The sequence below is a fragment of the Lithobates pipiens genome, unplaced genomic scaffold (assembly GCF_037356315.1).
Source record: "Lithobates pipiens isolate NorthernLeopardFrog02 unplaced genomic scaffold, aLitPip1_a1.2 Scaffold_16, whole genome shotgun sequence".
Lineage (NCBI taxonomy): Eukaryota > Metazoa > Chordata > Amphibia > Anura > Ranidae > Lithobates > Lithobates pipiens.
The window spans coordinates 146,993,649-147,021,480 of NW_027507748.1; the positions used below are offsets into that span (position 1 = coordinate 146,993,649).

Consider the following 27,832-nt stretch of genomic DNA (forward strand, 5'->3'; position numbering starts at 1 on the left):
GGGTCGGGTACGCCTGACAATAGCAGGGACCTCTTCTTCGTCGTCAGAGCTATCTGACATGGAGGCGCTGTCCTCTACAGGTTCGTATTCTGAGCCTGAATCTGACAGATCAGTGTCTTCCTCTTCACTATCTGTCATGCTCAGAAACGTGTAGGCCTCTTCACTAGTGTACCTTCGCTTTGCCATTTTGGGCTCTAAATTTAGGGGTACAGTAGTGAGACTCACAGGTAAAAAAGCACCTAGCCTGTCAGCGACTGTATAAAACGCTACCAAAAAAAAACTGTTAGCGATCGCAGGGATCAGGCCTGACTCTGCGAACGCTGCAGTTATGTGTGTTGTGTTTTGTAAGTGACAGTGATCGATCGATACTGCACTTGGGTGGGCTGGGCTGGGCTGGGCTGGGCAGAGGGGCAAAACGCAGGTGCTAGCAGGTATCTGGGCTGATCCCGCTAACAATGCGTTTTTTTAGAACCCTAAATTGCTGGGCACGCTAGTATAGATCTGATCAGATCAGATATTGATCTGTTCGGATACTATACCACTAAGGGAGGTGTATGCTTTGCGCGTGTGTGTTAGCGGTGCTGGCACTAACCTAGCACTGCCTGGGGCGACGCAGACCCTTTCTGACCCTAAAACCAAATTTATATCACCCGCCGGGTGATCAGGGGTTAAAACCTTTATTGGGTATTTATATGGGGGTACCTGAAGCTTTATAAAAAGCTGACGGGGAACCTAAATAACTAAATAACTAACTGGCTAACCAGCGTCACCAGTGACACTTATGCAGCGATCGCTGGTGAAAGGGTTAACTCTAGGGGCAATCAAAGGGTTAAAACCTTTATTATGTTATATATCGGGGTACCTAACGGTATAAAAACCTGGCGTTGAACCTAAAAAAAAAACTAGCTTCCTAGCGGGACCAGTGACACTATTGCAGCGATCAGAAAACGATCGCTTAGTGACACTGGTAAAAGAGGGTGAAAGGGTTAACTGGGAGGGCAATCAAGGGGTTAAACCTTTATTAGGGGGGGGGTAGGGGGCTACCCTGGACCTAAAGGGGCCTAACACTAGCTGCCCTGACACTTTTTACAGTCACAACTGACACTAAATGTAGTGATCAATAAATAAATGAACACTGCATTAGTGACACTGTGACTGGGGGGGGCGGGGGGCCGATCGGGGGGGTGATCGGGGGGTGACTGGGGTGAAATGTGTGCCTGTGTGTACCTATGTGTCAGTGGACTGTTGGTGCACTTACTTGCGTCTTCACTCCTCGCTGTCCGGTTCAAAAAGACCGCCACGAGGAGTGTGACATCACTTCCTCCTCCTGTGTTTACATTTTCACAGGGGAGGAAGTTCGTCACTGGCCAGGAGCGATCGAGAGGCGATGGGCGGAAACCAGCGGCCATCCCCTCATCGCCGATCGCTCCGGCACCGAAAGGGACCGCCGTATCTAGCGGGAGGGGGTCCGATCGGACCCCCCACCCGCTAGAAGGCAATCACGTACATTTACGTGATTGTGCCTGCCCGTGCCATTGTGTTGACGTACATTGGCAATACGGCGGTCCACAAGTGGTTAAGGGATAGGTTTTTGTTCAGACGTACTACATACCTCCCACACTCACACCTTGTTTTCTTCAGCAAACATATACTTACCTTCCAGACCAAGATGCTACTATCAAACATCTATAGTCTATGTGATATCAGACAACTGATCCCCTAATTTTTTGTCCCTGGGACAGAAAATGGAATTATATCTACTTAACATAGTCTGAGACACCAACGCATAATTGGCAGAAGTAGTACCTTATCTAGTACCTAAGAATCCAAAACTGGAGTTGGCTTTTAAAATATGTGAAATTGCGATTGAGTAAATTTCATACAAGATTTAACATGTTAATGTAATTTTAAATCTGCAGCTTTCATTAAAGAATTACCTGTTGATCCTGCCTTGTAGGTCCTTGTTTAGGCACTTCCTGTTTCAGTGTGTCCCCTGTTTTCAAGTTGTGATACCTGTTGTCATGTTCTCACCTGCCCTCCCAACTACAAGTATCCATTTCAGTACACATTATGCACTAGTTAGACATTAGACATAGTCCACTGTTGTTGCCATATAGAAACCTGCACTACGAAATGCTATACAGCCGTCTCGTGCTTGTCTGTAGACAGAAGGAGACTGCAAAAAGGCTGAAAGAGATCAGATGCACTGAGATGCAACAAAGGATAAAAAAAAAGTATTTTATTTTACAAAATGTAATTGCTTATGATACACAGTGTTTGAAAAAAAAAAAAATTATTTACAGCGTACATCTAATTTAGTGTAAGCTTACTGGTTTTGAATCTCAATAATGTATAATATTTATGGAATGATTTTTATAAAAATATTTTGTGTACTGGGGAAATAATTGTATCTCTTTAATTGCTGCTGTTACCAATCATTGTGCCCGGAGATGATATATTGTTTCAGGGTTTGGGTACCCCCTAACAACGTATCTCTCCTTGGGTCTGCTGGAGCTTCCATACATTTCTCCATCCATATTTATCTAAAGGATAACGGCATAGACTCTGGCAAGCTGGAAGCGAGTTGTTCGCTTTAATAGTAATTCATCTTTTTCTAGCTTCAGGAAATTAGATTCACAGTTTGTGGAATGGTCCTGCATTCGACCCGTGGTGGTTGCTTTTTGTCTGCAGAGTATAAAACGAGGACACTGTGATCATTTCGTTGTTTATTTCCCTGTCCTCCCTGTCCTCAGCCATCTGTTTTAAAATGGATGTTGACAAATTCCATCCGCTGAGCAGTAATCGCTCCAACATCACTCTATAACTCTTTCATTTTTCATACTGTAGAGGAGAGGGAAGAGGAAATTGTTTACTCATTTAATCACAAAGGGAAAACAGAATCCTTTGATCTCTCATTACACCATCACGCACACTGGAAGCCTCCACGGTTAAAAGACTAGTTAAGTCCCAGGTCTCTGCCACTCTCAGAAAATTAGCAGTCCCTTTGGAACAATTAAGAGGATCCTGGAGAAGATGGTCCAATCATGTCAGGATTCCCTGCTTCTATCAATCCTAGTCTGACTGTTTATTCAGTTTTCTGTGTCTTTTTCACTTCATCATCCTCTACTAGCTTGAAATAACAGTCTTGCTGTGGGGATGTGTATTATAGAAGCTTCATCATGCCTGGTTCTGCGGCCTTCGGACGCTCTCTATCTTACTAGCGTGAGAACCTCTATTATCCTTTTATTTTGTCCTTAAAAATCAACGGATGAATCCTGTTATCTGTTTTGAACAGCAATTGCAGAACTATCACAACAAGCTGATGGATGCGTGTTGGATTCACTGGGCTACCATGGGGAATGGCAATGATCAAGAGCAAGAAATATGTCCGAGTTTAGGGTCAGAGTTAAATTTAGAAATATGAAGCAGTAAAACACATTTCACAGTTTGGTTTTTTTACGTTTGTTATTTTGGGGGGTTTTCATTTTTAACTTCAATAGATGGGGTGAGTCGATGTGACCCCAAAGAGATAGAAGGGCTGTTTGTTTTCATTCATAATGTCTTTATAGCTAAACTCCAATAATGTCTTTAAAGCTAAAGTGTGCTAAATGCACACTTGAAATACGTACTTCTGAAGGATCTGTCCGCCTAGTCCTGACATTTACACATCTGTGAAACAGAGCATGCAGTCTGGTGATTTTACTATTTTAGAGGTCATCTCTCTGCTTTCCCCTCCTATCGGTTTGTTCCTTCTCAGCACTGACATCTGAGTGATTGTACTGTAAGTACTGACTTTCCCACTCCTAATCTGTGTGCTTCTGCTTTATTGTGTACTATAAGAGGCTAATCTTAGGTCTTAACCACTTCCCGACCGGCGCACGCTGTTGGCTGAATGGCACGGGCAGGCATATTGGCATACAGGTACGTCCATTTTTGTGTGGCCACCCTGCCATCGCATGCGCGGCCGCAGGGACCCCCGCGGACTCGATCGCCATGGGGACACCCGCGATCGTCTCACGGGGTGGCTAAACGGGGAGATGCCGTTGTAAACAGTGATTGGAGCAGAGATCAGTGTTCACTAACACAACGCCCAGCCCCCCACAGATAGTAACACGCCCCTAGGAACACTTAACCCCTACACTGCCACCCCCTGGTTAACCCATTCACTGCCAGTGTCATTTACACAGGAATCAATGCATTTGTATAGCAGTGATTGCTGTATAAATGACAGTGGTCCCAAAAATGTCCGATGTGTCCGCCATAATGTCGCAGTCACAATAAAAATCGCTGATCGCCGCCATTACTAGTAAAAAATTATTAATAAAAATGCCACAAAACTATCCCCTATTTTGTAAACGCTATAACTTTTGTGCAAACCAATCAATAATCACTTATTGCGATTTTTTTTTTTATACCAAAAATATGTAGAAGAATACGTATCGGCCTAAACTGAGGGAAAAATTTTTTTTTTATATATTTTTGGGGGATATTTATTATAACAAAAAGTAAAAAATAATCAGTTTTTTTCAAAATTGTCGCTCTATTTTTGTTCATAGCGCAAAATATAAAAACTGCAGGGGTGATCAAATACCACCAAAAGAAAGCTCTATTTGTGGGAAAAAAAAGGACGTCAGTTTTGTTTGGGAGCCATGTCGCACGACCGCGCAATTGTCAGTTAAAGCGACGCAGTGCTTTAGTGGTCTGGTCTCAAGCCAGCAAAATGGTGCGGTCTGAAAGTGTATATTCAGTTATTCAGTCATTTCTTTGCATTTACAATTAGGTTTCTTTTTATGGATTACCACGTTCATTTTTCCTATGTATATCAGCCTGAAGTTTAGTTTTAAAGTAGACACCAGACTTCTTCTTTAGTTTGAGTGGAAAACAGTCAAGAGTCTGGAAGACACAACAGGAATGAAAGAATGGCCCAACTTGACAGTTTACAGTGGAATAGTTGTCCCTATCGAGAGTGCTCCTCTACTCGTATTATAGTAACAACTCTACACTTTAAGATTTCCCCAAATTTTATGTCTAAGGCCGCGTACACACGCGCGGACTGTTGGCCCAACTTTGTCCGTCCAACAGTTTGAGCGAACAGTCCGCTCAAACTTAGCATGGACGGACATGGCCACACACGACGAACGAACAGTTTGCTGAAACCGTGCGCGATGACGTGAACGGCACGTACGACGGGACGCAAAATACGACGTCCTATACACTGCATTATAACTTTCGGCTTGAAAATCCTTTCTGAGCATGCGCGGAACTTAGTTTGACGAACAAGCCTACACACGGGCGGACTGTTCGCTGAAACAAGGTTTCAGCGGACAGTTTTTCGGAATTTCCGTAAAACCTTGTCCGTCCAACTGTCCGCTGAAACTGTCCGCTGAAAGCCCACACACGAGCGGACTGTCCGCCCAAACACTGTTCAGCGGACAAGGTTGGGCCAACAGTCCGCGCGTGTGTACGCGGCCTAATACTTCACTTTCGGTATGTTAAAAAGTCCATTGAAAGCATTTTTGTAATATTTGTTAGATAAAAGCACAAAATACCCGTTCATCCCACCATAAATTGTGTGAAGTTGATAGCTTCCTGTGCTGTCTGGCTGTGCTGCATTCTTATCATTTACATTGTTCTCTGTCATTACTGCAAATTACAAAATACCTCTGCCTTTTAGAGAAGACGTGGGTGATAGGAATGAAGTGCCTAATGTCCAAAACTTGTCACTTGATGAATTTTATAGTTTATTGGACATAACAGTAAACAAGTAGAGCCCGTGCAGTTCTACTCTTACTTGTTTACTCTCATCTCCAATAAACAGTTAAAAAATTCATCAAGTGAGAACTTCTTCTTTTTGGACATTGGGAACTCCTCTAATCACTCAAGTGTTCACTATGGTAACGCCTCCATTGTCGTTATCAGAAAGGTAGCAGCTCAAGACCCCAACGGAGTCTGTCACTTACCACCTACAATTAGTTTACAACCCATTGGAAGCAATTCCTTCTATACCTTCCACACAGTAACTTGCCGCTAGGCAGCCTCGAGCGGCACCAGTGCAACGCTGTCTTCTACTCAAACCTTATAGAGAAGAGAAGAGTGCTTAGGTTTGTCTAGTTTTGTTGTAGCATGACAGTGTTGCTGCTCCATATTGTACATTAAACCTGAGCTCCATTCAAAAGGGGAAGCTCCGCTTGTTTGCACCCACTGTCCACTGCCATATTTGGCACTTTTTGGGATGGAGTGGGTACCTGGCTTCACTTCCAGTTTCCCTAATTAGAGATGCCGGAGGCTGCACCCGAAGCCGATTGAAAAAACAGCTCGGGTAAGGACATCGCTGGATCCCTGGACAGGTAAGTGTCCTTATATTAAAAGTCAGCCGCTACAGTATTTGTAGCGGCTGACTTTTACTTTTTGGGGGGGGTCTGGAGCTCCACTTTAAGTACCGTAAGTGATCACTGTTACCCTAGGACAGGAAATACGTCATTGGCAGGATCCCTAGGTGAGTAGGGACAAGCTTGGGTTTATTCCACATGCCAATGCAGCCAAACCCAGAAGGAAACTGTCAGTGCCAGCCATATCAACTGCAGCTGCATCATTACCTCCCTGCAGCTGCACATTTACAAAGGGGCAGGGATGCTTGGTGAAGTCAGTGACCTAATATGGCCATAGTAAGTCAGTGTCGTTGACCTCTTGTGGCCATATTAGGTCAATGATGTCACAGGCATCCCTGCCCCTTTGTGTACGTGCAGCAGTGACTGTCCCAGCCATAACTAAATGGCCAGGCACCGATAGCTACCTCTGGGTTCAGACAGAACCCAAGCTCATCTCTACAGGTATAAAGGAAAAAAAGTCTGATTTAAAAAAACAAATGCAGCCACCATATCTAAGTACTGGTAACCCGCAATATATTAGATTTTTGTTTTTGGGTATAGGTACGCTTTTAATATTTTCTCTTTCTCTGTTGCTGCATTTAATAAACTGGATAACATTATCATTTCTTTTCTGTGATTCTATTTGCAGGCAGCTGTCCAAGCCCTACGTCCAGAGTACAAAATTACTGTCCCTCAGAGTAAGCCGCTGTCACCAGGGGAGATCCTGGGCTGCACCTCCCCACGCCTGGAGATGGCCGTGGATGCTGTTGTGTAAGTATTGAGAATTTCCAGCTATAACGGATGGTAACATGATGCTTGCACCATTAACTACATTAATGACTCGGTATTTCCACCGTGTCTTGTGAATAGCAAACTTAAACACAGAAAATGTATGCAAATAAGGTCATAGTGTACTCTACATATCCATGTATTGTGCTGTGTAAAATAATGTTTCCCTGCACAGTTGTTATTAAATAAGTGTTTTACGCCGGTGCCATTTAATACCTATGTTGATTAACATAATGCTCAGTAAGTGGAGCTTTTTGCCTTTTGTGTTTTCTTTAATGCATTCTGAATATGATTTTTGTTAAGTTTTGGCTTATTGTGTTCCCTAACTCCTATGCAGTAATTTTCATTTATATTTATTTGAGTTTGGAATCTCATTATAATTTTAAGTATGCCAATATATTCCACTGAGCTCTAGAATGGGGTGAGAAGACAATACAAATAATTATGGTGCAGCAGTGGGTGAATACACTTAGTAATGTGTGCTTTGCTTAGAATTCCTCTCAATGTTACATGCAAAATCTGTAATGCTACTGTTCCGCTATTCTCTGGTTGTTAGGATAGACAGATAATGCCAGACACAAGGGGAATTTACTGGGGAGTCCTGGGCATATTGAATAATTAGAGTGTCCTGCCTCTGTGAAAGTGTTTATGTATATAGGAAGTGAACATGCATAGCATAATCTAAGAGAAAATGGCCGCAACCAGTGATCAAAACAGGTACCAGTAATAGTATGCAAGGAGATTATATACAGAGTGACATTGAATGGGTGAATACTAATAAGATTTATTGTATTCATTTATATTAAGTATACAAATTCAGCAGCTTCTACACAGTACACACCAGCCTCTGCTTGCAATACAAAGTGTGCCTAAGAACAATCGGATTCATTTTATTCCGCCCCCCCCCCCCATATTTTCACCCGATGATACTGCCAGTAATGCACTTCCTCTACTAGGTTGGCAGTGCTTACTCACTAAATTGTTTCCCTAGGCTGCCTGCTACTGGTTTGAACTACAGAACACTTCCCTCCATCCTAGTTTACATAACATAGTAGGGAGGTGTTCTTTAGTACGTGGAATGAACTGTGCAGAGCTGATAACCATGGTAATTGTCAACAGTGCATTATAGGTATTTTTTTACAAGCTTAAAGGGGAGTTACACCCAAAAGTGGAACTTCCGTTTTAAGTACTCCTTGCCCCCTGACATGCCACAATTGGTATGTATTTTTTTTGGGGGGGGGGGGGGGGTGGGTACCTGGTTTTGAGAGGGACTTCCTGTCCCACTTCCTACTTCTGTCTTTTGGCCACCAAGATGACGACTCCTCTCCTCCCTAGGCGACCCCTCCCTCCTTGCAATCTTCTCGGACATGTCACAGGTCCCTGAAGATTGTCTGGCCACTGACATAGCGCATCTCGACTCGTGCATGCACAGTACGTGCCCGGCTGTGAAGCCACAAACTGCCACAGCCAGGCGCCCACACTTACAATGCTGGCACTGAGGCAAGGCGAGGGAGAGGAGCGAAGCTTCGGGAGGCCGCATCGCTGGACCGTGGGACAGGTGAGTGTCTGTTTATTAAAAGTTAGCAGCTATACTTTTTGTAGCTGCTGACTTTTTAATAAACTTAACAACCAGTGAAACTCCTCTTTACAGAGCAGACACCCCCCCCCCCCCCCCCCATTTTTTTCTTACCTGAACCCGATCCGATCCAGCGATATGCATGAGCGCAGCGGCTCCAGCCACTGTCTCTCTCCTCACTGGACAGGTTGATAGCAGCAGGAGCCATTGGCAGGGCTGCACTGTCTGTGTCAATGGACGCAGCAGCGTGACTCAGGAGCAAGCCCGCGCGGGTGCCCCCAAGGAAAGTGGCTTTCCGTGGGGGCACCCAATGCAGAAGAGGGGCCTGGAGCACCGGCAGGGCACCCTGGAAGAAGAGGATCAGGGCTGCTCTATGAAAAATGATTACACAGACTAGAGCAGGTAAGCATAGACATGTTTGTTATTTTTATTAAAAAATAAATAAAAAATTAGGGGTTTACAACCCTTTAATGGATTCAGGACAGAATTAAAATGTATGTTTTGCTCTTTTCTAAACCGTGATAACAAAAACACTTTCAATGGTATATTTAACAGCCCAAAATGCAGTAATTAGGATAAACGAATTGTTAAGGGTTATATACAGTACACTTAATCCTAGTACACACGGGCCGAATGCCAGACAGCATCGGATGGTTCAATAGAAACGCAGACGTTTGGCCCGTGTGTACGGCAGCTGGTCCAGCAGAAGGTGGCCGTTCTGTCGAAGGGTCATTACCAAAAAAAGGTCTGCCAGCCATCTCCCATTCAGCGTCCCAGCCAATGGCTGAGAGCGTTGACCAGAGTGTTCTGGCAGGGGGTCCATCCCCCTGTAAGAACACAGTAGCACAGCAGGGGAGATCACTGTACTAACATCAGATTTGTAGTACATTGTCTGTGACCTCAGCTGTCCGTAGTGTGTACAAGGTTTTAATGTCTCTACCACAGTCATGTAGGTCATATAGACAGTCTTGATTAGGACACAGCCTTATCAGTTTGCAGTCAGTGGAAGCTAACACCATGGAGATAGTATACATGGTAGGGATTGAATCCAGGACCTCGGTGGTGAAAGAAAATACGCTGAACACTTTGAGAAATGGAGTAAAGCTGCTTTATTACTGTATCAGACTAGGAAATGTCAGGTAAGAGGCGAGCTATGATTATGTCTGAAGAGAAGTAATATAATATAATTAGTGAATTTATATGGGGTAAGATTTTAGGTCTGAGTAGTTGCAATTTGTTGTTACACTGGCCATTACAATGGATGGCAACAAAAGCTATAATCAAGCTGCAAATCAGGACGGAGAGGCAAGAAAAGGTAATTGTAGAAATTGCTTTTCTTTCCAGTTTTTAGTAAGAAATGAGCGGAATTTGGGAGCTATTTCCTTTTTTTTCATTGTACTGATGAAGTTTTGTAGCGGTATGACTGATTCAGGCATCACTTTCAACCTTTCAGCAACTTGTATGCTTAACGGAATGTTGATAACAGATGCTTGTTTGACAAAAATCCTCATTTAAAGTGGATGTAAACTGATCCTATACCCAGTGAAGCGAACAGCCTCAGATGATACACAGATGAAACAAATCTCCCTACATAAGTTTTACTTGAATATCTGCTGTCTTCAACTTTATATATTCTTTAGAAAGTGCATATTTTTTCTTCCTGTTCAGCGCTGGGAGTGGATTCAGCTAATTGGAGGAAAGGCACCCCCCACCAGGTCTGGTTTGAATCCCAACCACGACACTACCTGCCTGGAGTTTGCATGTTCTCCGTGTGCCTGTGTGGGTTTCCTGAGTACTCCAGTTTCCTCCCACACTCCAAAGATATGGTGGTAGGTTAATTGGCTTCTGTCCAAAATCAGCCCTAGTATATGAATGGGGACCTTGGATTGTGGGCTCCTTGAGAGCATAGGGGACGGATGTGAGTGTGCAATGTACAGGGATAGGGACAATTGTAGACACTCAAGTTGAACTGGATGGACTGGTGTCTTTATTCAACCTTATTAATTATGTAACTATGTAACCAGGCATGTAGAGCTTAAAACAAGCCTTATATATCACATGTTAGCTGCATTAGATGAAAATTTAGGCATATTCAACATATAGTAATCTGTCACCTATATACAAGGTCTTTACTGACAAGGCAAGAATGGAGGTGGATGCTCCTCACCACCAGTAGAATGATATCTAGTCTTCACCAATGACACTGATAGTGTAATTAGAGCTTATTTGTTAGGCACTCCCACAGAGTGAACCCCACAATGGCCTTTCTGGTGGCAGCTAGCAGGTCACACATACCAAAGCTTTAGCAGGATTGTAGTCAAGATCACACCAGGGTTCAGTTACCAAGAAAAATTACTACTAAGGTTTGCTTTCAGTAGTTTATAATGCACCAAAAAACAAATATAAAAATAAGGTCAAGACAGGCAGCCGTCATTCATGAAATCCAGCTCAGAAACAGAAATTGGTTTGTCATAGTGTTCAACCACAACCAAGATTTAGGCCTTGGAGAAATGTCCCCTTAAGGACTAAAAATCTATGGGGGCCCCTGCTTTGGTCAATTCAGGACTGGTCTTTAAATGTAACCCCAATCACAGAGGCAGAAATCAACCTATAACAATATGGCTCAGCTGGCACAGAGAATTCTTCTATTGTAGCATGTCAGCTGAGCCTTGTTTTCTTGGATTCGATGTGCTCCATTATGTTCTGATGATTGACCACATATAGACCAGGACTGTTCATTTTTTTTTAAACTTCCACATGTGTCTGATTGTTTTACGTGGGGCAAAAGGCAACATAAACTTTGTTCAGATAAAGGACTGTTTTTTCCCCCTGCAACTGCATGGGCTTAAAGTGGTTCTAAAGTCAAAAGGATTTTTACCCTAATACATTCTTCGCATTTAGGTAAAAGACGCTTACTTCTTAGGTCAACCATAGATGGTGCGAATTTAGTTTAGTTTTAATTCCCCCATAAACCCAGTCAGTGCTGATGGGGGAATCCCTCCTTCCAAGCAATTGTCTGCTCCCGGCAATGATGGGGCTGGTTGTACCCAAGTTCATTAATCGATCAACTTGGTACATTCAGCCTGCCCACACACGACTCAAATCTCAGCCAATTCCTGCTGATTCAAACCATCTATGGCTGGCCTTATCCTACCCACTTCTATCCCTAAACAGTTACATGAACCATATGCTTCTGCTGTTGTTAATCAGACCTCCTGTGAGGAGTGAGAAGAGATGTGGCTTACCGGTGCCATGTGTGTCTATGGATGCACACAGCCCAGTTTGGGAAAGCAAGCTCATGGGTGCCTCCTAGCACCCAGCTTGCTAAAATAGGAGGCACACAGTGGAGGTAGAAACTGACAGGGGACTCCCAGAAGTGGAGGTAAATACACGTCTTTAGTATCGAGACTCAGTCGATAGGGTCTAAAGCTGTCGACAGACGTCACAGATTAGTCCAGGCTCTGCAAGGATCCCAACCTTAAAATCTGACCAGCAGCTAGCTAAGCCTGTCAGTGTGCCTCTGAGAGCCTGAGCCTGCCACTCCCTCCCCCTCCACAGCCTGGCACACAGGAGGGGCAGAGCAGAGAGAAGGTGACTGACAGTCATCGCTCTCTGCTCAGTGAAGACCGAGAACTGTTATATGGTCGCACAGTTCTTGGTCATAGAGCCAGCTGGGGACAGCTGCAGCATCAGCCTAATGCTGCAGCCATATAGTTGAGTATGTGTGCTTGATTTTTTGCTATACCACACTTCTCCTTTAAAGAGTAACTCAACTTTTGTTGAGAAAAAAACATTCCCCTCTGGGTGATCTATGTAAATTACAAGGATTTTTACAAACTTTGTTGCAGATTCCTACCTTTTGTTCTTCTGAAGAAATCCCTGTGTCTTCATCTGTGTCCATGTGGGAAAGTGAGTCTAATGGGAGTGGCTTCATAATTAGCAACCAGCTGCTGCACCCGCAGAGCATTTATGGGGAAAGCTGAAGAGCCTGCATTCTTTTAGACGTGATTCCTTATTGAGAGTATCTCACCAAAAATTACTTTTGTTGCAGGGGATGCCTAAAATCTGACTTGTATCAGTGAGTCAATCACACAAGCATGAAATTATATTTCTGAGGAGCGATCTGTACACATTCTTTACACACCTCCAGGTAGTCATATTGCACTGCATTTTACAAAAAATTACAGCACTGCAGATTGAAAAGGAAAAGTAATTTTTAATTACATTCTTGTGTCGCAATTGTATATGCTATATTTTATCTTTATTTGCTATTTTTTCCCCCCACGAAAGTGGAGTTACCCTTTAATGTTATTTGTCCAGTTTGAAAGCAAATATTGCAAATCAAGTGCTCTTTAAAGTGGTGTTGCCACCAAAAAAAAATAGTTTAAAATTCTTAAAAAAAAATAAATAATAATTTTTGGACATTTTTTTTTTTTTTACTCACCTCTAAATGCCTGTTGCTAGGGGGTCCCTCGCAGTCTGCCTTCTTCATTGCCCGGGCTGGTGACATCACTTCCCCTCACGCCGCACAGTCATCTGAGACCTGTCACGTGTCCCAGGTGACTGTGTGGCGTATCACTGTGCCCTGCGCCGCATGCGCAGTGGGTGCCCGGCTGTGAAGCCACAGCAGGGTGCCCACAGTAAGAATGACGGCGCCGCGAGCGGAGCGGGGAACGAGGGGGGGGGGGCTCATTCCCCGCATCGCTGGACCCTGGGACAGAGTCTGATTATTAAAAGTCAGCAGCTGCAGTATTTGTAGCTGCTGACTTTTAATTTTATTTTTTTAGGGGGCACCCTACTTTAAGCCTGGGTTCACACTATCATGATCTCAGAGATCGCATGTGATTTACATCCGCACCACAGGTGCTGATGGCATGCAATCTCTGAGCAGTGTGAATTCAGCCATACACTTGTATGGCTGAACTTGGATTGGATTTGCACAGAAAATAGCGCAGAGACTTGTTTTCCCCGCACTAGAATAAAATCGCATGGGTGTCCTCATCTATGCGATCTGATTCCTGTGCAAGTTCACATTTTGCACTGCGATCTGTGAACAAAAATGGAGGTGTCATTAACTATTAATGACACCCGCAGCAGTTCGCAGAAGGCAGTGTGAACTGTCTGTGGGTGGGATGAGATGCAGGAACCAACGCTGTAATCGCACTGGTTCCCGCATCTCACATATGTGAACCCAGGCTAAGGGAACCCTTTTATGCGGCAATATAGAGTCTGTAACTGCTGACCTTCAAAAAACGTTGGCTGCAATCTGCTACTGACCTGGAACACGTCACCCACAACAGGAATTTAGGAGCTCAATGGATTTCTGGCTGGATCAACAGATATTTTAATATACTTTCTGTATTGTGCATGCATTGCAGAGATGTACTAAGCCAAGACAGAGGAGCAAGTTGAATGACAGGATCTCCACCGCGAATTCACAGTACACAATGCACTGTGTGAGAATAAGTAATATGAGGACAGAAGGGGTGGGGGGCGAGCAATTATTATTTTTTTATATATATATTATAACTTCGGTTAGTGAGATTTTGGATCATTTTCACGTTGTTTGTGTACTGTGCAATTATTACTATGATACATTAATGAAAGCAGGGCATTATGCTTTATTCCTAACAATTGTAACACAGCATGAACATTGAAATAAGACAGCTAAATTATGGAGTAATAAAACACTTTAGAAGTTTGGCTGTGCGGTGTTCTTAGTGTAGCTTTTCTTTCTCTATCTTTTTGGGGAGGGAGGTGTTAGTCCAGGCTTCAAAGGGAAAATATGTTGCAGTTTAAGCACACTATATTTACAACATACGTTTCTACACGGTGTTGGTGAAATATAGACATAAGGAACACATAAGTATCTTTTTGTGTAGCTGCCAGATGTCTTACAGGAAAATGAAATGGATTTTATGCTTCCCTTTGGTTTAATGCTGATTGTTGCATTTCTAAGTAACTGTACGGGGAACTACGACTAACAACCCTCCTAGGATAATTTGGACATGGAGGATTTCATTCTCTTCCAAACAATGACAGATACCCGCATTTCACAGTGTATACATCATTTAGTAGACTGAAGGTCATCCAAATAGCCGTGGCTCACAGACTGCCATTACAGCCGCTCAGATTGCAGGTCTACAAGGCAATACTGAAATAACTGCACTCACATGGAAGATGGAATCTCCAAGCAAATGGAGACGTTCTGTTTAAATATATGGAAAGGGACCCGAGTGATCTGAGAAAGGTGTAAATCCCATTTTGGTGGATAGTCTGTTAAAGTGAATAGTCTGGAAACACAACCATGTTTGGTGTTGGGCAGTGAACTGCATGGCAAACATTGTTCATTATATTAAAATGCTGAAGTCCACCATTTCCGTCTTCCCTGCTAGTCCCTGACAAGAGCAGCATCGGGTTTTTTATCATCTAGTGCTAATTCCATCACAGGATCGTAGCCTCCTGCTAGAATCGAATTTACATGAGTTTGTCCGCTCATCATGCAGCTGCTCTACCATAGGAGTGACTGTGCTGCCATCTGTCCATTTCATGTTAGGGCCTGTTTTCACCATAGCAATTTTGATTCTGTGATTTCTAGTTTATATGTGTTTTGCATTTGGCTTGCTGCCTGCAGCGCCATCGCAGACTGTGGTTTGTGAATGGTGAAGTGCACAGAGGGGATGCAGCATGAAGCCAGTGCTGGTGTCAGTTGTAGCAGCCTTGCTGGTATCAGCAGGGTGCTGGAAGTAAAATCTAGAACATTTTTTTTTTACAATGCAGTAAGGAAAAGTATTTGAATTTACAAAATACAACAAACATACATACTTCTATGTTGCAGTATTGATGTTATGAAGCAGCTTCCCTACATCAGTCAAATGCCAAGAACTGAGCAATGATGTGACCACTGAGCGCTTAGTTCTTGGGTCTGCTCAGAGTGGGAAACAGTGACAGTCCGTGTCATCAGTGACTCCAGTGTCAGTGACCAGTGGCACTCGTCTCTGCCCCTCCAGAGCTCACTGGAGCACTAAGCAGGAGACTGGGCAGGAGCAGCTAGCTTAAATCAGGCAAATTGGTGGATCTCGACAATATGGTTGGACAGCCTAGAGCAGCTCTGTGACATTAGCTGACAGCAGGGTATAGCCTAACTCTGGGTCCTAAGAGTGGAAAAGCAAGTGCAACCCTGTGATCTTGAAAAGAAGTATGGCTAAGAAGTTTTTGGCCATACTTCTCTTTTAAGTAAAGAAAATTAACCACATAAGCTTAGAAGATACTAATGCCCTGTACACACAACTGCTTTTCCCATTGGAATAAAAGCTGAAGGTTTTTCTGACGGAATTCCGCTCAAGCTGTCTTGCATACACACGGTCACAACAAAGTCTGACCGTCAAGAATGAGGTGACGTACAACACGTACGACGGGAGTAGAAAACGGAAGTTTAATAGCCAGTAGCCAATAGCTTCTGTCTCGTACTTTCTTCAGAGCATGCGTCGTTTTTTGGTACGTCGGAACAGCATACAGACAAGCGGTTTTCCCAATAGGCATTGGTTCCTTCTGAAAAATATAGAACATGTTCTCTTTCTTGTTCCGTAAGCACTTTCGACGTAAAAAGTTCGATGGGGCATACACATGGTCGGAATATATGATGAAAAGCTCCCGTCTGACTTTTTCTGTCGGAAATTCCGCTCATGTGTACGGGGCATAACAATGAGAAATTTGGTAAAATTGTGGTGCTTGGTGTTATGCTTTAATACTGGAGTTACAGTTTGGGCCTCTTTTAATACTCCACCCTTGATGGCGTTCTTCTCTGGTGTACAACAGCATACAATTCAGTACTGGAATCCTAACATTTGAATATTTGCAAGGACAGTTTGCATGTCCTCCCTGTGCTTGCATGGGTTTCTTCTGGGTACTCCAGTTTCTTTCAACACTCCAAAGACATGCTGGTAGCTTAATTGATCATTGTCTATAATTGTCTCTAGTATGTGTATATGTACAGTTGTGTTAAAAATAATAGCAACGTGTTTAAAAAAGTGAGCAAAGCTAAAAATCCTTATACCGTATATACTCGAGTATAAGCCGAGATTTTCAGCCTCTTTTTTGAGGCTGAAAGTGCCCCCCTCGGCTTATACTCGAGTCATCGCTGTCTGCCCGCTCGATCAGCGTGTCGAGCAGACAGACAGCGGCCATTCTATAGTTCAAAAGCCGCGCCTCCGGCTCCGCCTTCGCCTGTGATAGGCGGAACACTGAATTTCCCAGCAGCCTGTGTTCCGCCTATCACGGACATCGTATCATCCTCGTACTACGGACGAGGATGATACGATGTCCGTGATAGGCGGAACACAGGCTTCTGGGAAATTCAGTGTTCCGCCTATCACAGGCGAAGGCGGAGGCGCGGCTTTTGAATTTTACAATGGCCGCCGAGGCGCCGACGAAGAGGGCACGGGACGGAGGCAAGGCAACGCACGGCACGGCACGGGACGGGACGGAGGCAAGGCACGACACGGGACGGAGGCAAGGCACGGCACGGGACGGAGGCAAGGAGGCAAGGCACGGGACGGAGGCTCGGGACAAAGGCTCGGGACACAGGTAGGCTGGACACACACACACACACACACACACACACACACACACACACACACGGATGGATGGATACACACACACACACAGGGATGGATGGATGGATGGATACACACACACACACAGGGATGGATGGATGGAGACACACACACACAGGGATGGATGGATGGATGGATGGAGACACACACACACAGGGATGGATGGATGGATGGACACACACACACACAGGGATGGATGGACGGACACACAGGGATGGACGGACACACAGGGATGGACGGACACACAGGGATGGACGGACACACACACAGGGATGGACAGGCATGTCTCACCCTCGGCTTATACACGAGTCAATAAGTTTGCCAGTTTTTTTGGGGGTAAATTGGGGGCCTCGGCTTATATTCGGGTCGGCCTATACTCGAGTATATACGGTAATAGCTTTTGTTTCCAGACATGCACATGCATTGGGAACACTGCACAGTCTTTTCCAAATCAAAAACTGAAGAAAAATGTTTCAAATTTGTCAAATTACTTTACAGAAAGTGAAAAAAAACGAATATTCGGCTTTTCCAAAAAATATCAGTGCCTGCATTTTCCTTTACAAATTCAAACATTGACTGTATAAACTGAAAAATGCTTGAAGATTTAGCTTTTATGTGAATCACTGAACTAATATTTAGTTGTATAACCACTGTTTGTGAGAACGTCTTCACATCTGTGTTGCGAAGAGTGGACCGACTCCTGGCACCTGTAAACAGGTATTCCAGCCTAGGACGATTGCCTTACATTCCACTATTCCTCTGCATTTCTTGGTTTTACCTCAGAAACAGCATTTTTGCTATTTCACCTCACAAGTTTTCTATAGGAATAAGGTCCGGGGATTGGGCTGGCCACTCCATAACGGTAATCTTGTTGGTCTGGAATCAAGATGCTTTTCGCTTACTGGTGTGTTTGGGGTCATTATCTCGTTGAAAAACCCATTTCAAGTGCATTTCCTCTTCAGCATAAGGCAACATTACCTCTTTGAGTATTATGATGTATTCAAACTGATCCATGGTCCCTGGTATGCGATAAATAGGCCCAACACCATAGTATGATAAACATCCACGTGTCATGATGCTTGCGCCATCATGTTTCACTGTCTTCACAGTGTACTGTAGCTGGAATTCAGTGTTTGGAAGTCGTCTGACAAACTGCAAACCTTAGCCCTTGTGCGCACAGTCGGAAATTCCGAAGGAAAATGTCCGATCGGACTGTGTTGTCGGATAATCCGACCGTGTGTGGGCTCCATCGGACATTTTCCGTCGGAATGTCCGACCAACAAAGTTTGAGAGCTGGATATACAATTTTCCGACAACATGATCCGATCGGACTTTGCCGATCGTTTGTAGAGACCAGATCAATGATCTGTTTGTAATGATCAGATCAAATTACGAGACCAAAGCTATTGGCTATTAGCCTGATCTTAGTCCTGTCGGAATGAACGAACGTCATCATGTTCTGAACGATCGGATTTTCCAACAACTTTGTCCAACCGTGTGTATGCAACACCAGTTTCGGACAAAATCCGTCGATGTGTTCTCTGGCAAATTGTATTATTTTTTATTAGTAATGGCGACAATCTGTGATTTTTATCATGACTGCGACATTATGGATGACACATCAAACACTTTTGACACTATTTTTGGAACATTGTCATTTATACAGCGATCAGTGCTATACAAATGCACTGATTACTGTGTAAATGACACTGGCAGGGAAGGGGTTAAACACTAGGGGGCGATCAAGGGGTTAAGTGTGTCCTAGGGAGTGATTCTTACTGTGGGGTGGGATTGTCTCACTAGAACATGACAGATATCACTGCTCCCAATGACAGGGAGCAGTAGATCTCTGTCATGTTGCTAGGCAGAATAGGGAAATGTCTTGTTTACATCCGTTCTGCCGCTCCGTGACATGATCGCGGGCCCCCCGGCGGACATTGAGTGCGCGGGCACGGTCGCGGAATACGCGGCGGACGCACGCGCCCACAATGTTGCGATTTAAAGGGGACGTACCTGTACGCCCATTTGTCCAGCCGTGCCATTGTGCTGACGTACATCATCGTGTGTGCTGGTCAGCAAGGGGTTAATGCATTCTCTGCATTACGGTAAAAAGCCTTCTTTGTTCAGCTGCCCCCAGCCCCCTTATACTTACCTGAGCCAAATCTCGATCCAGCCATGTTTCACAAAAGCAGTGGCTTTCTTGGCTGTCCTCCTCCTTGGCTCAGACACAGCAGCGGGAGCCATTGCTGTCAATCACAACTGGTGAGGAGGGAAGGGGGTGGGGCTGAGCAAAGCTCTGTGTGTCAATGGACACACAGATCCAGCTCAGGAGCGAGCCCCCAGGAGTGCCCCCAAAGCAACAGGCAATGCTGGGCATTCAGTGGAAGAAGATCGCTGGCAGGGGACCCCAAATGAGGAGGATCGGGGCTGCTCTGAGAGGAGGTAAGTATAACATGTTTGTTATTTTAAAAAAAGATATTACTTTACAATCACTTTAAAGAAATATAGGTGTTAAGAATAAAAGTAGAATTCCAGCAATCTGCTAAATACACAGCTGCAATACATACTAAATATGATTATGATTTTATCTGTCAAAGATTTTGAACTATTGTCCAGTTATTCCTGTGAAGCACACATCTCTACTGCTCTTTAAGACCATGCTGCTATTTCATGGTTAACCATTACTACTCCCTGGACTGAGGTGGGGATGTCAATTTACTGTCTAGTCTAATGAGAAGGCTGTACGCTAAGGAAAATGCATGCAAGGTCCCATTCACACTTGCAAATAGAGAAATTAGTGATTACATGCAGGAGACCCAACAGGGGTTCATGGTAATTAGCTGCAAGCAGAAGCCCCATTGACAGTAATGCGAGGTTGACAACTTCTGCAGCTAAGTGCAGAGCCTTGCATATAATCATTGATAGAGCGATTACCTGCAAATGATCAGCCCTGGATGCAAATGTCTGTGTCCAGGGCCAATCGTTCACAGGTAATTGCTACTTGAAGAATTACATGCGAGTGGCCATGATTAGCTGCAGGAGCTGTCAGCCTCCTAATGCTTTCAGTGGGGCTTCCACCTACAGCTTATCTCCAGGAACCCCTGCTGGTCTCCTGCTTGCAATCATTAATGATTCCATTCACAGGTGTGAACGGTACCTACATCACAAAGTTGGCTGTGCATAATTTCAAATTCATTGGAAAGCAAAACCGTAACCATAGGTGTTTCAATTGTGTATTTAGCTGCTTGACTGGTGTTTTGCGTACACAGGGAATAATGAATGTGTATATTTCATGTAATATAAAGTAAGACGAATGTAATTTGTTATTTTCCCAACCTTTTCTCTTGTTCAGTTTATCATACGTGCCAAAGGGGTAACACACTGAGAGTGAATTGGTGCTTACAGCTTCCTGGAAGTACTCCTGGGAAGCATGTTTGGTTATTCTATAAGAAAAAGTGACACTTTGCACAAAGTAGATAAACAGGGAATACTGCACAACAAGAATTTCAATTATTCAGAAAAATGACTGAGAGCAGTAATACATAATTTTATATATGTCTCTCAGGCCTTAAAAGCACAACAATTTCTGCAAGTTGAAGTGTCAGCTGTACCACCGGAAATGTTTTCTAGTCTGCTTTTCCTTATATGCCATTACATGAAAAAGCTCTATTTGTATGCTGTCAGCTAATGCTGGATACAGATGTGGCCTTTTCTTCCTCTTCTATGATTATATTTTGCTGCTTAAAAGCTGCCGTCACTGTGGTACTTGTGTACTGTAAAGTTCAGAAATTATTAACCTAAAATGAGATGGGTGCCATCTAGTAGAAGTGATTTTGGATACCTGCAATAGGTAGATTCAGGGGCAGACTGACCATTCGGCCACTTGGGCACTGCCTGAGGCCCCCGGGCCACTAGGGGGCCCCATCAGGGTTGCCAGCCTCAGTAAAACCATGGGCAGTATGTAAAAATCTGTGTTGTTTTTTTTTTACATCTGTTTCTGAAATGTCCCTTTTGGTCTAAAAATCCAGAGATTATAGCTGCCCCACCTCTCCAGTACCTTCTCAGCCAATAGAAACCTGTATGTGTATACTGTGTGATTGTATACTGTGTGGCCCCATAATCTCTGATTGCCTGGGGGCCCCAAAATATTCTATTGCCCAGGGGCCCCATGAGTTGTCAGTCTGTCCCTGGGTAGATTGCTACTTTTTGGCAAAGTCAACCGTGAGGCACACCACAGTGTACTCTACAATGCACTGCAAGCCACAGCAATCTATTCAAAAGTCTGTTGAATTGCAGAGCAAAGCCCCATACATACTATCAGTTTTTCTGCTGAGTTTTTCCTTCAGATTTATTTTGGTAAATCTGAGGGAAAAACTCAACAGAAAAACTGATAGTGTGTATGGGGCTTAAGAATACAGAGGAGGTAACTTTCATACTGCAGGTGTTCTCATGTATACCCTGGATTTAGTTTCCCTTTACTACAAGTCTGTGCATACAGACCAAAGCAAAAGATCAACTTAACGCTTGGTCATGCAATGTACATTCGGCTGTATTCTTCTGCTCAGAAATAACAGGTGAATTGTACAACCGCATACAGCAAACCTGTATAACTATTTAAAGACTGGCTGATGCTTCAGCTGTATGAGTATATTTGCAATCCTTAGTGTTGCATGTCTAATGGGGCTTACACACTGCACCGAATGCAGATGATCTGCTTCCATTGTATTGTCTAATTCAGGGGTGCCCAACCTTTTGAAGAGTGAGGGCCACTTAAGCAACTTGGTAACCGGTCGGGCCACAATGAGCGGAGAGGGTGGAGGGCATGTCCGTGTCCAGTCTGCATTTGGAGAGCAGACATGGACACAGCCCATGATACTTTTTAGCGGATTGCATTGGAGGTAGAACACAAGTCGGTTTATGTCTGCCACTACTTAGAGGTGAATGGAGGGTCCAATTGGTCGGACCGTCGGAACTGACCGTATGAAAGGGGTCCAAGGTTGCTTTTAGACTGGTGCACTGCGGTTTACCGACACCCCATGTGCAACACAGTGTACCATTGGCTTTCCTGCAGTTTGCAGTAGACTTCTATTATATTCTGCAGGTTTGGTGCACTTTCAGAAAGCTTACCAAACTCGCAGGTAATAATAGAAGTCTATGGCTCAGTGCAGGCAATTGCTCTGCATCTGCGGATCAGTTTGAAAGCAGCCCAGTAACCACTGCAGAAAAGATATGCCCATATATACACTATGATTTTAGTAATAAACTGATCTTTAATAACAGTATTCTTTCTATTCTATCCCAGAGCAGGAGGTTGCGGGCCACAACAGAGGGTTGGGCACCCCTGGTCTAAGTTCTGCTATGCATGTAATTAATGGGATTTGTGAATATATCTGTATAGCCGTAACTTTAGCCTGTTTGTGATTGATTTGTACAGGCTTGCTGTATGAGGCTGCATGATTCACCTGACCTTTCCGAGCAGATAAATACAGCCGAATGTACACTGTACTGCTATCTTGCAACTGTGTGCAAAGAGGCCTACATGCTCACCTTTGCTCCCCAATGCTATTGATGGAGTAGCAAGCATATTAGCTTCCTTTGTCCTAGGTGGCTTTGCTGGTGATTGGCCCAGTGCTGTGGAATGAGGTGAAGACAGATAGTCCTCAGTTTTCTGAAAGCTCTTAGTAGAGCAACTTGGGGCTTACACAGGGCTTTCTTACAGGAAAAGAAAAGTAAGCATATTGCCATTTGAATAGAAAAATATTCGGCACCACAATGTCTCAAAAATAATATATATATGATTTTATTAAATCCATTCAATAAAAGGAATCAATACCTGTAGCTATTGACATGTTTTTAGCCTCAAACATAGGTATTAGTCATAATAAAATAGCAACATGCAAGCAGGTTTTCAATACTAAAAACCACAGGAGCAAGTAAACATATGCTGCTAAGAAGGGGGGCAAGACAGAGGACCGAAACTTTGGAAACTGTGCCCCAAAAAGGCAAGCATAGGGCACTTGAAATATTGCAAGACAGTCAAAGGCAGCAGTGACTACTTTTAACATTGAGGCGCTTTTCAGGCATTTTAGCGCTAAAAGTAGCGCCTGTAAAGCGCTTCTCAAGCCTCCCTAATGTGAAAGCCGAGCACTTTTACACTTGGGTGGTGCGCTTGCAGAATGGGAAAAAAGTCCTGCAAGAAGCATCTTTGGGGTGGTGTGGAATCTGTGTATACACCACTCCTAAACCGCTCCTGCCATTGAAATCAATGGGCAGCGACACTTTTCAGGTGCTTTTAACCCCTTCTTTGGTGTTAAGCCCTGCTCCTGCCTGCACAGCACCTTTAAAGCACCGCTAAAACTAGCGGTTCTTTACCGCTGGCGCAGGGCTGTGTTCAATGTGAAAGGGGTCTAAGAAGATCTCACAGTGCAGATATGCAGCTGTGAGGCTGTAGCCACAGGACTGCCTGGGAATAGGAAATTCACTGCTATTTTCAGGAGGTATTCAAAGGAAAGGGTAATTTTTTTAGGGCACTGCTTGGGCACAATTAAAATTTCCATATGTTTTCTATAAGCAGTTCATAATTTTTGCAACACTGCATTGCTGCTCCAGGTCAGTTCACTTCTGATACATCCCCTTACACCTCCTCCAGTTGGATGCCAGCCCATCTCTCGTAGATAAAAAAAAAAGATCCGGATGGCTACACACCAACGATCCACTTTTTTTTTAATGGTTAAGACAAAAATGACAGGTGGTACAGGTCCTGTAGAGCAGTGGTTCTCAACCCTGTCCTCAAGTACCCCCAATAGGCCATGTTTTGCGAATTCCTCTTAACAAGACATTGACTCTGATTTAAAGCACCTGTGCAAGATAAAGGAAAACCTGCAAACATGGCCTGTTGGTACTTGAAGACAGGGTTGAGAACCACTGCAGTAGAGGACTAACAAGTGAACACTTTGCACTAAAACCAGCACTTATTCATGCCGAGCAAAAGGTTAACAGTGCCCGTGTTGTGGCACTGCCGATCGCTTTTGCATTCATTTCAATGGGCAAGGCCTTTTGGGAGCAATGTACAGTAGGTGCCGCCTATATTGTGTTTGCAGCACGATCCTGTCACGCTGGTTCTTGGCAACAGGCTTCTCTAACCAGCCGATCCCGTTGTACTGGTTCTCATGCAGGCTGCAATAGGAAAATTTAATTTTCCTATAGTAGTGAGCGAGAAAGATCAATGACAATGTCGCCTCACTAATGAGACCTGCATGCCTTCAGGGGCATACCAGGCCCTTAGGTCTGGTAGGGGTTTTAAGGGAAGGCCCCTACACCGAAAAAATAGCGTAGGGGTCCCCCCACAATCCATACCAGACCCCTATCCGAGCACACAGGCTGGCCGGTCAGGAAAGGGGGTGGGGACGAGCGAGCACCCCCCCAGCTGTACCAGGCCGCGCGTGCTCTCAACATGGGGGGTGGTTGCCTTGGGGGAAAGGGGCCGCAGGGCAAGGGGCTTATCGGAATCCGGGAGCCCCCTTTAATAAGGGGGCCCCCAGATACCGAGCCCCCACCTTATGTGAATGAGTATGGAGTACCATGTACCCCTACCTATTCACCTGGTGAAAAAAGTGTAAATAAAAAACACAACACAAGTTTTTAAAATACTTTATTAGAAGTGCAGCTCCGGGGGTCTTCTTCCGCCTTGGGGGGTCTTCTCGCCGGACTCCTCCGCTATCCTCTGCTAGCTCTTTTACTAGCAAAGGAGCACAGCTTTCTTCTTCGTCGTCGCCACCGCTGTCCGGGGGTCTTCTTCCGACTTCAGGGGTCTTGTCCCGGTCTTCGGGGGTCTTGTCCCCATACTCATTCACATAGGGTGGGGGGCCGGTATCTGGGGGCCCCTTTATTAAAGGGGGCTCCCGGATTCCGATAAGCCCCCCTGCCCGCAGACCCCGACAACCAATGGTCAGGGTTGCCGGGAAGAGGCCCTTGTCCTCATCAACATGGGGACAAGGTGCTTTGGGGTGGGGGCGCAAGGCGCCTCCCTTCCCCCAGAGCAACCACCCCCCCCCCCATGCTGAGGGAATGCGCGGCCTGGTAAGGCTCAGGAGAGGGGGGGCGCTCGCTCGTCCTCACCCCCTTTCCTGACCGGCAGGTCTGCATGCTCAGATAGGGGTCTGGTATGGATTTTGGGGGCGTAGGGGGTTTCCCTTAAAATCCCTACCAGATCTAAGGGCCTGGTATGCTTCCGGAGGGGGAACCCATGCCGTTTTTAAATTTGGCGTGGGGTTCTCCCTTAAGATTCATACCAAATACAGTGCCTGGTATTGGCGGGAATCCAATTCGGATCCCCGCACCAGTGTGAATCCGGCCTTAATGTCAGCAATACTTGTCTCTTATCGGGAAAGGAAAAGAAACATTTTTCCTTTCCCGATGCGAGCTGTCTCCCGCGATGGGGCTCGCAGGGTGTCAATGTCGCCGATAAAAGCGGCGAGATTGACACACTATCGCTGGCACCTACTGTATACACCATTCAGAAACCGCCCAAAGATACTGCTTGCAGGACTTTTTTTTCCCGTCCCGCAAGCGCACCACCCCAGTGTGAAAGCCCTCGGGCCTTCATACTTCACACTGGGGAGGCGCGAGAGGCGCTTTTCAAGCACTTTACAGGCGCAATTGTTAGCACTAAAATGCCTGAAAAGCTCCTTCGGTGTGAAAGGGGTCTAAAGTGAACCTACTAGCTTGTCCTGCAGAGGCACAACAGAAGTTTTCTTTAAGACAAGTTGAAATCTGAAACAAAAAAAAACTGATAGAGGTTTTAGTGCTTCCACACGTTTGCAAGAATATGTTTTTATTGTGTTGGTCATTGTTGGCAACATCTTCTTCTCAATGACCTTTATCGCTGGACAGGAAGTGAAGGGAAATCCTTCTCAATAGAGTACAGCAAAAACAAAATTCTGAAACAGGGTCTCTACTGCATTTAAAGCAATAAAAACATTTTGCTACGGCTTCCAACTGGTTTAAAATGTATTTGGGAATACTAGCAGAAATTTAGCATGCAATACAGCCCAAAACAAACTGGATCTGGATCTACAAATGTAGCCCCATATCATACTGAGACAATCACCCTCTCGCATAGTTGCCCTTACACTCCAACACACATGTGGCTGTATACTTTTCATATGTTGTAGTCAGTGTCATATGTTTGTATTCGGGTTATCGCACATGTATAAGTACACACATGCAAGTCCTGCAACAAAATTCCATCATATCCTCTGTGGCCATGCATGCACACCCAGGCTTTAGACATAATGCAGAGATTATAGTTTTGTGCATCATTCTATATAGTCCGTCAATATCTTCTCATTTTATTATTGACATTAATACTTAATACTATTGATTACAGTGCAGTGAGTGGAGCTGTTATGGTTAACCAGTACCATGCTGTTAAGATGAAGAGTGTGTATAAGCTTGTGGAGCAATCATATTGCTCTAATGGAAGTATGCAACAAAGATAAATGGATGTTATTAGATAAACTGGGTGTGTTGTAAGCATCAGTATGATATTGTTTAAATTACTTTATGCACAACTCTTAGGAAATATCCATCAGACACAAATGGAATAGCAATATGGAATATAGGGTCAGTTTAACCAACACTGATAGTTTTGTTTTTGGTAGATCCTGAATAGATAAATCACCTCATAGTTCTTCATCTCTCAGAAATTCAGTTGCTAAGATCTCTGTGATTACATTTCCAGGTCTGCACAATTAATGTGATCAGTATGAGGATTTTCCACTGCTTATTAGGCTTCATGTACACGGGACGTTGTTCAACCTCTCCTGAACAATTTAACTTGACAGCTAAAAAATGGCGTCTAAAAACAGCCGTAGTTGCGTTTGCGTCTATAAGCGTTTGAAAAAAATGTTTGTTTGTTTTTTCAAAATAGGCAAAAATTAAAAATGCCTGTAAAAGAAATGTGGTTAAACGCGAGTTACCATTTTTAGCCGCTGAATTGCCTTTAAACACAGCTTCTGAATGTATTTTTTTGGGTTCCAAAAAAAGTCTCTAAAAGCAACTGCCTAGAAACAACTATATGCGACCTGTGTACATGTACTGATAAGATAACAGAGGAGAGTTCAGAAGCAGTTGAAAAAAATGCCCAACTGCTCCTAAACGTCCGTTTACCAGCAGCAGTATACATGGGGCCTTAGATGTATTGCTTTTATAATATGGAGAATGCATGGGCTGTGATGAAACATACAAAGGTGGACAAGAACATCCAAAACCCCCAATATGATGGCAGAAAACAGATCTGGGAGTCATGGAAGGGAGATCTCACTATTGAAGTACCCAAAATATATAAGAAGCCATCAGCTTCCATCTTTAAATAAAATATTACTTTTGGGTGGCCTGACATTTTAATTAAAATTTTCTTTTTTTAAATTGTGTATTCCTCTTTAGTATAGTTTCTAATGCTTGCCATCCTTTGTAGCAACACC

General features: G+C 44.2%; 1 protein-coding gene across 2 annotated transcripts in view; it reads left to right on the plus strand.

Annotated features, from left to right (window-relative positions):
• Positions 1-27,832, plus strand: part of DPH1 (diphthamide biosynthesis 1) — a 467,476-nt gene that overhangs the window by 315,016 nt on the left and 124,628 nt on the right. For both annotated transcript variants that reach the window (XM_077480578.1, XM_077480579.1), the window contains exon 6: positions 7,018-7,139. In XM_077480578.1, the coding sequence (XP_077336704.1) occupies positions 7,018-7,139 (122 nt within the window). The remainder of the gene's footprint in view (positions 1-7,017; positions 7,140-27,832) is intronic.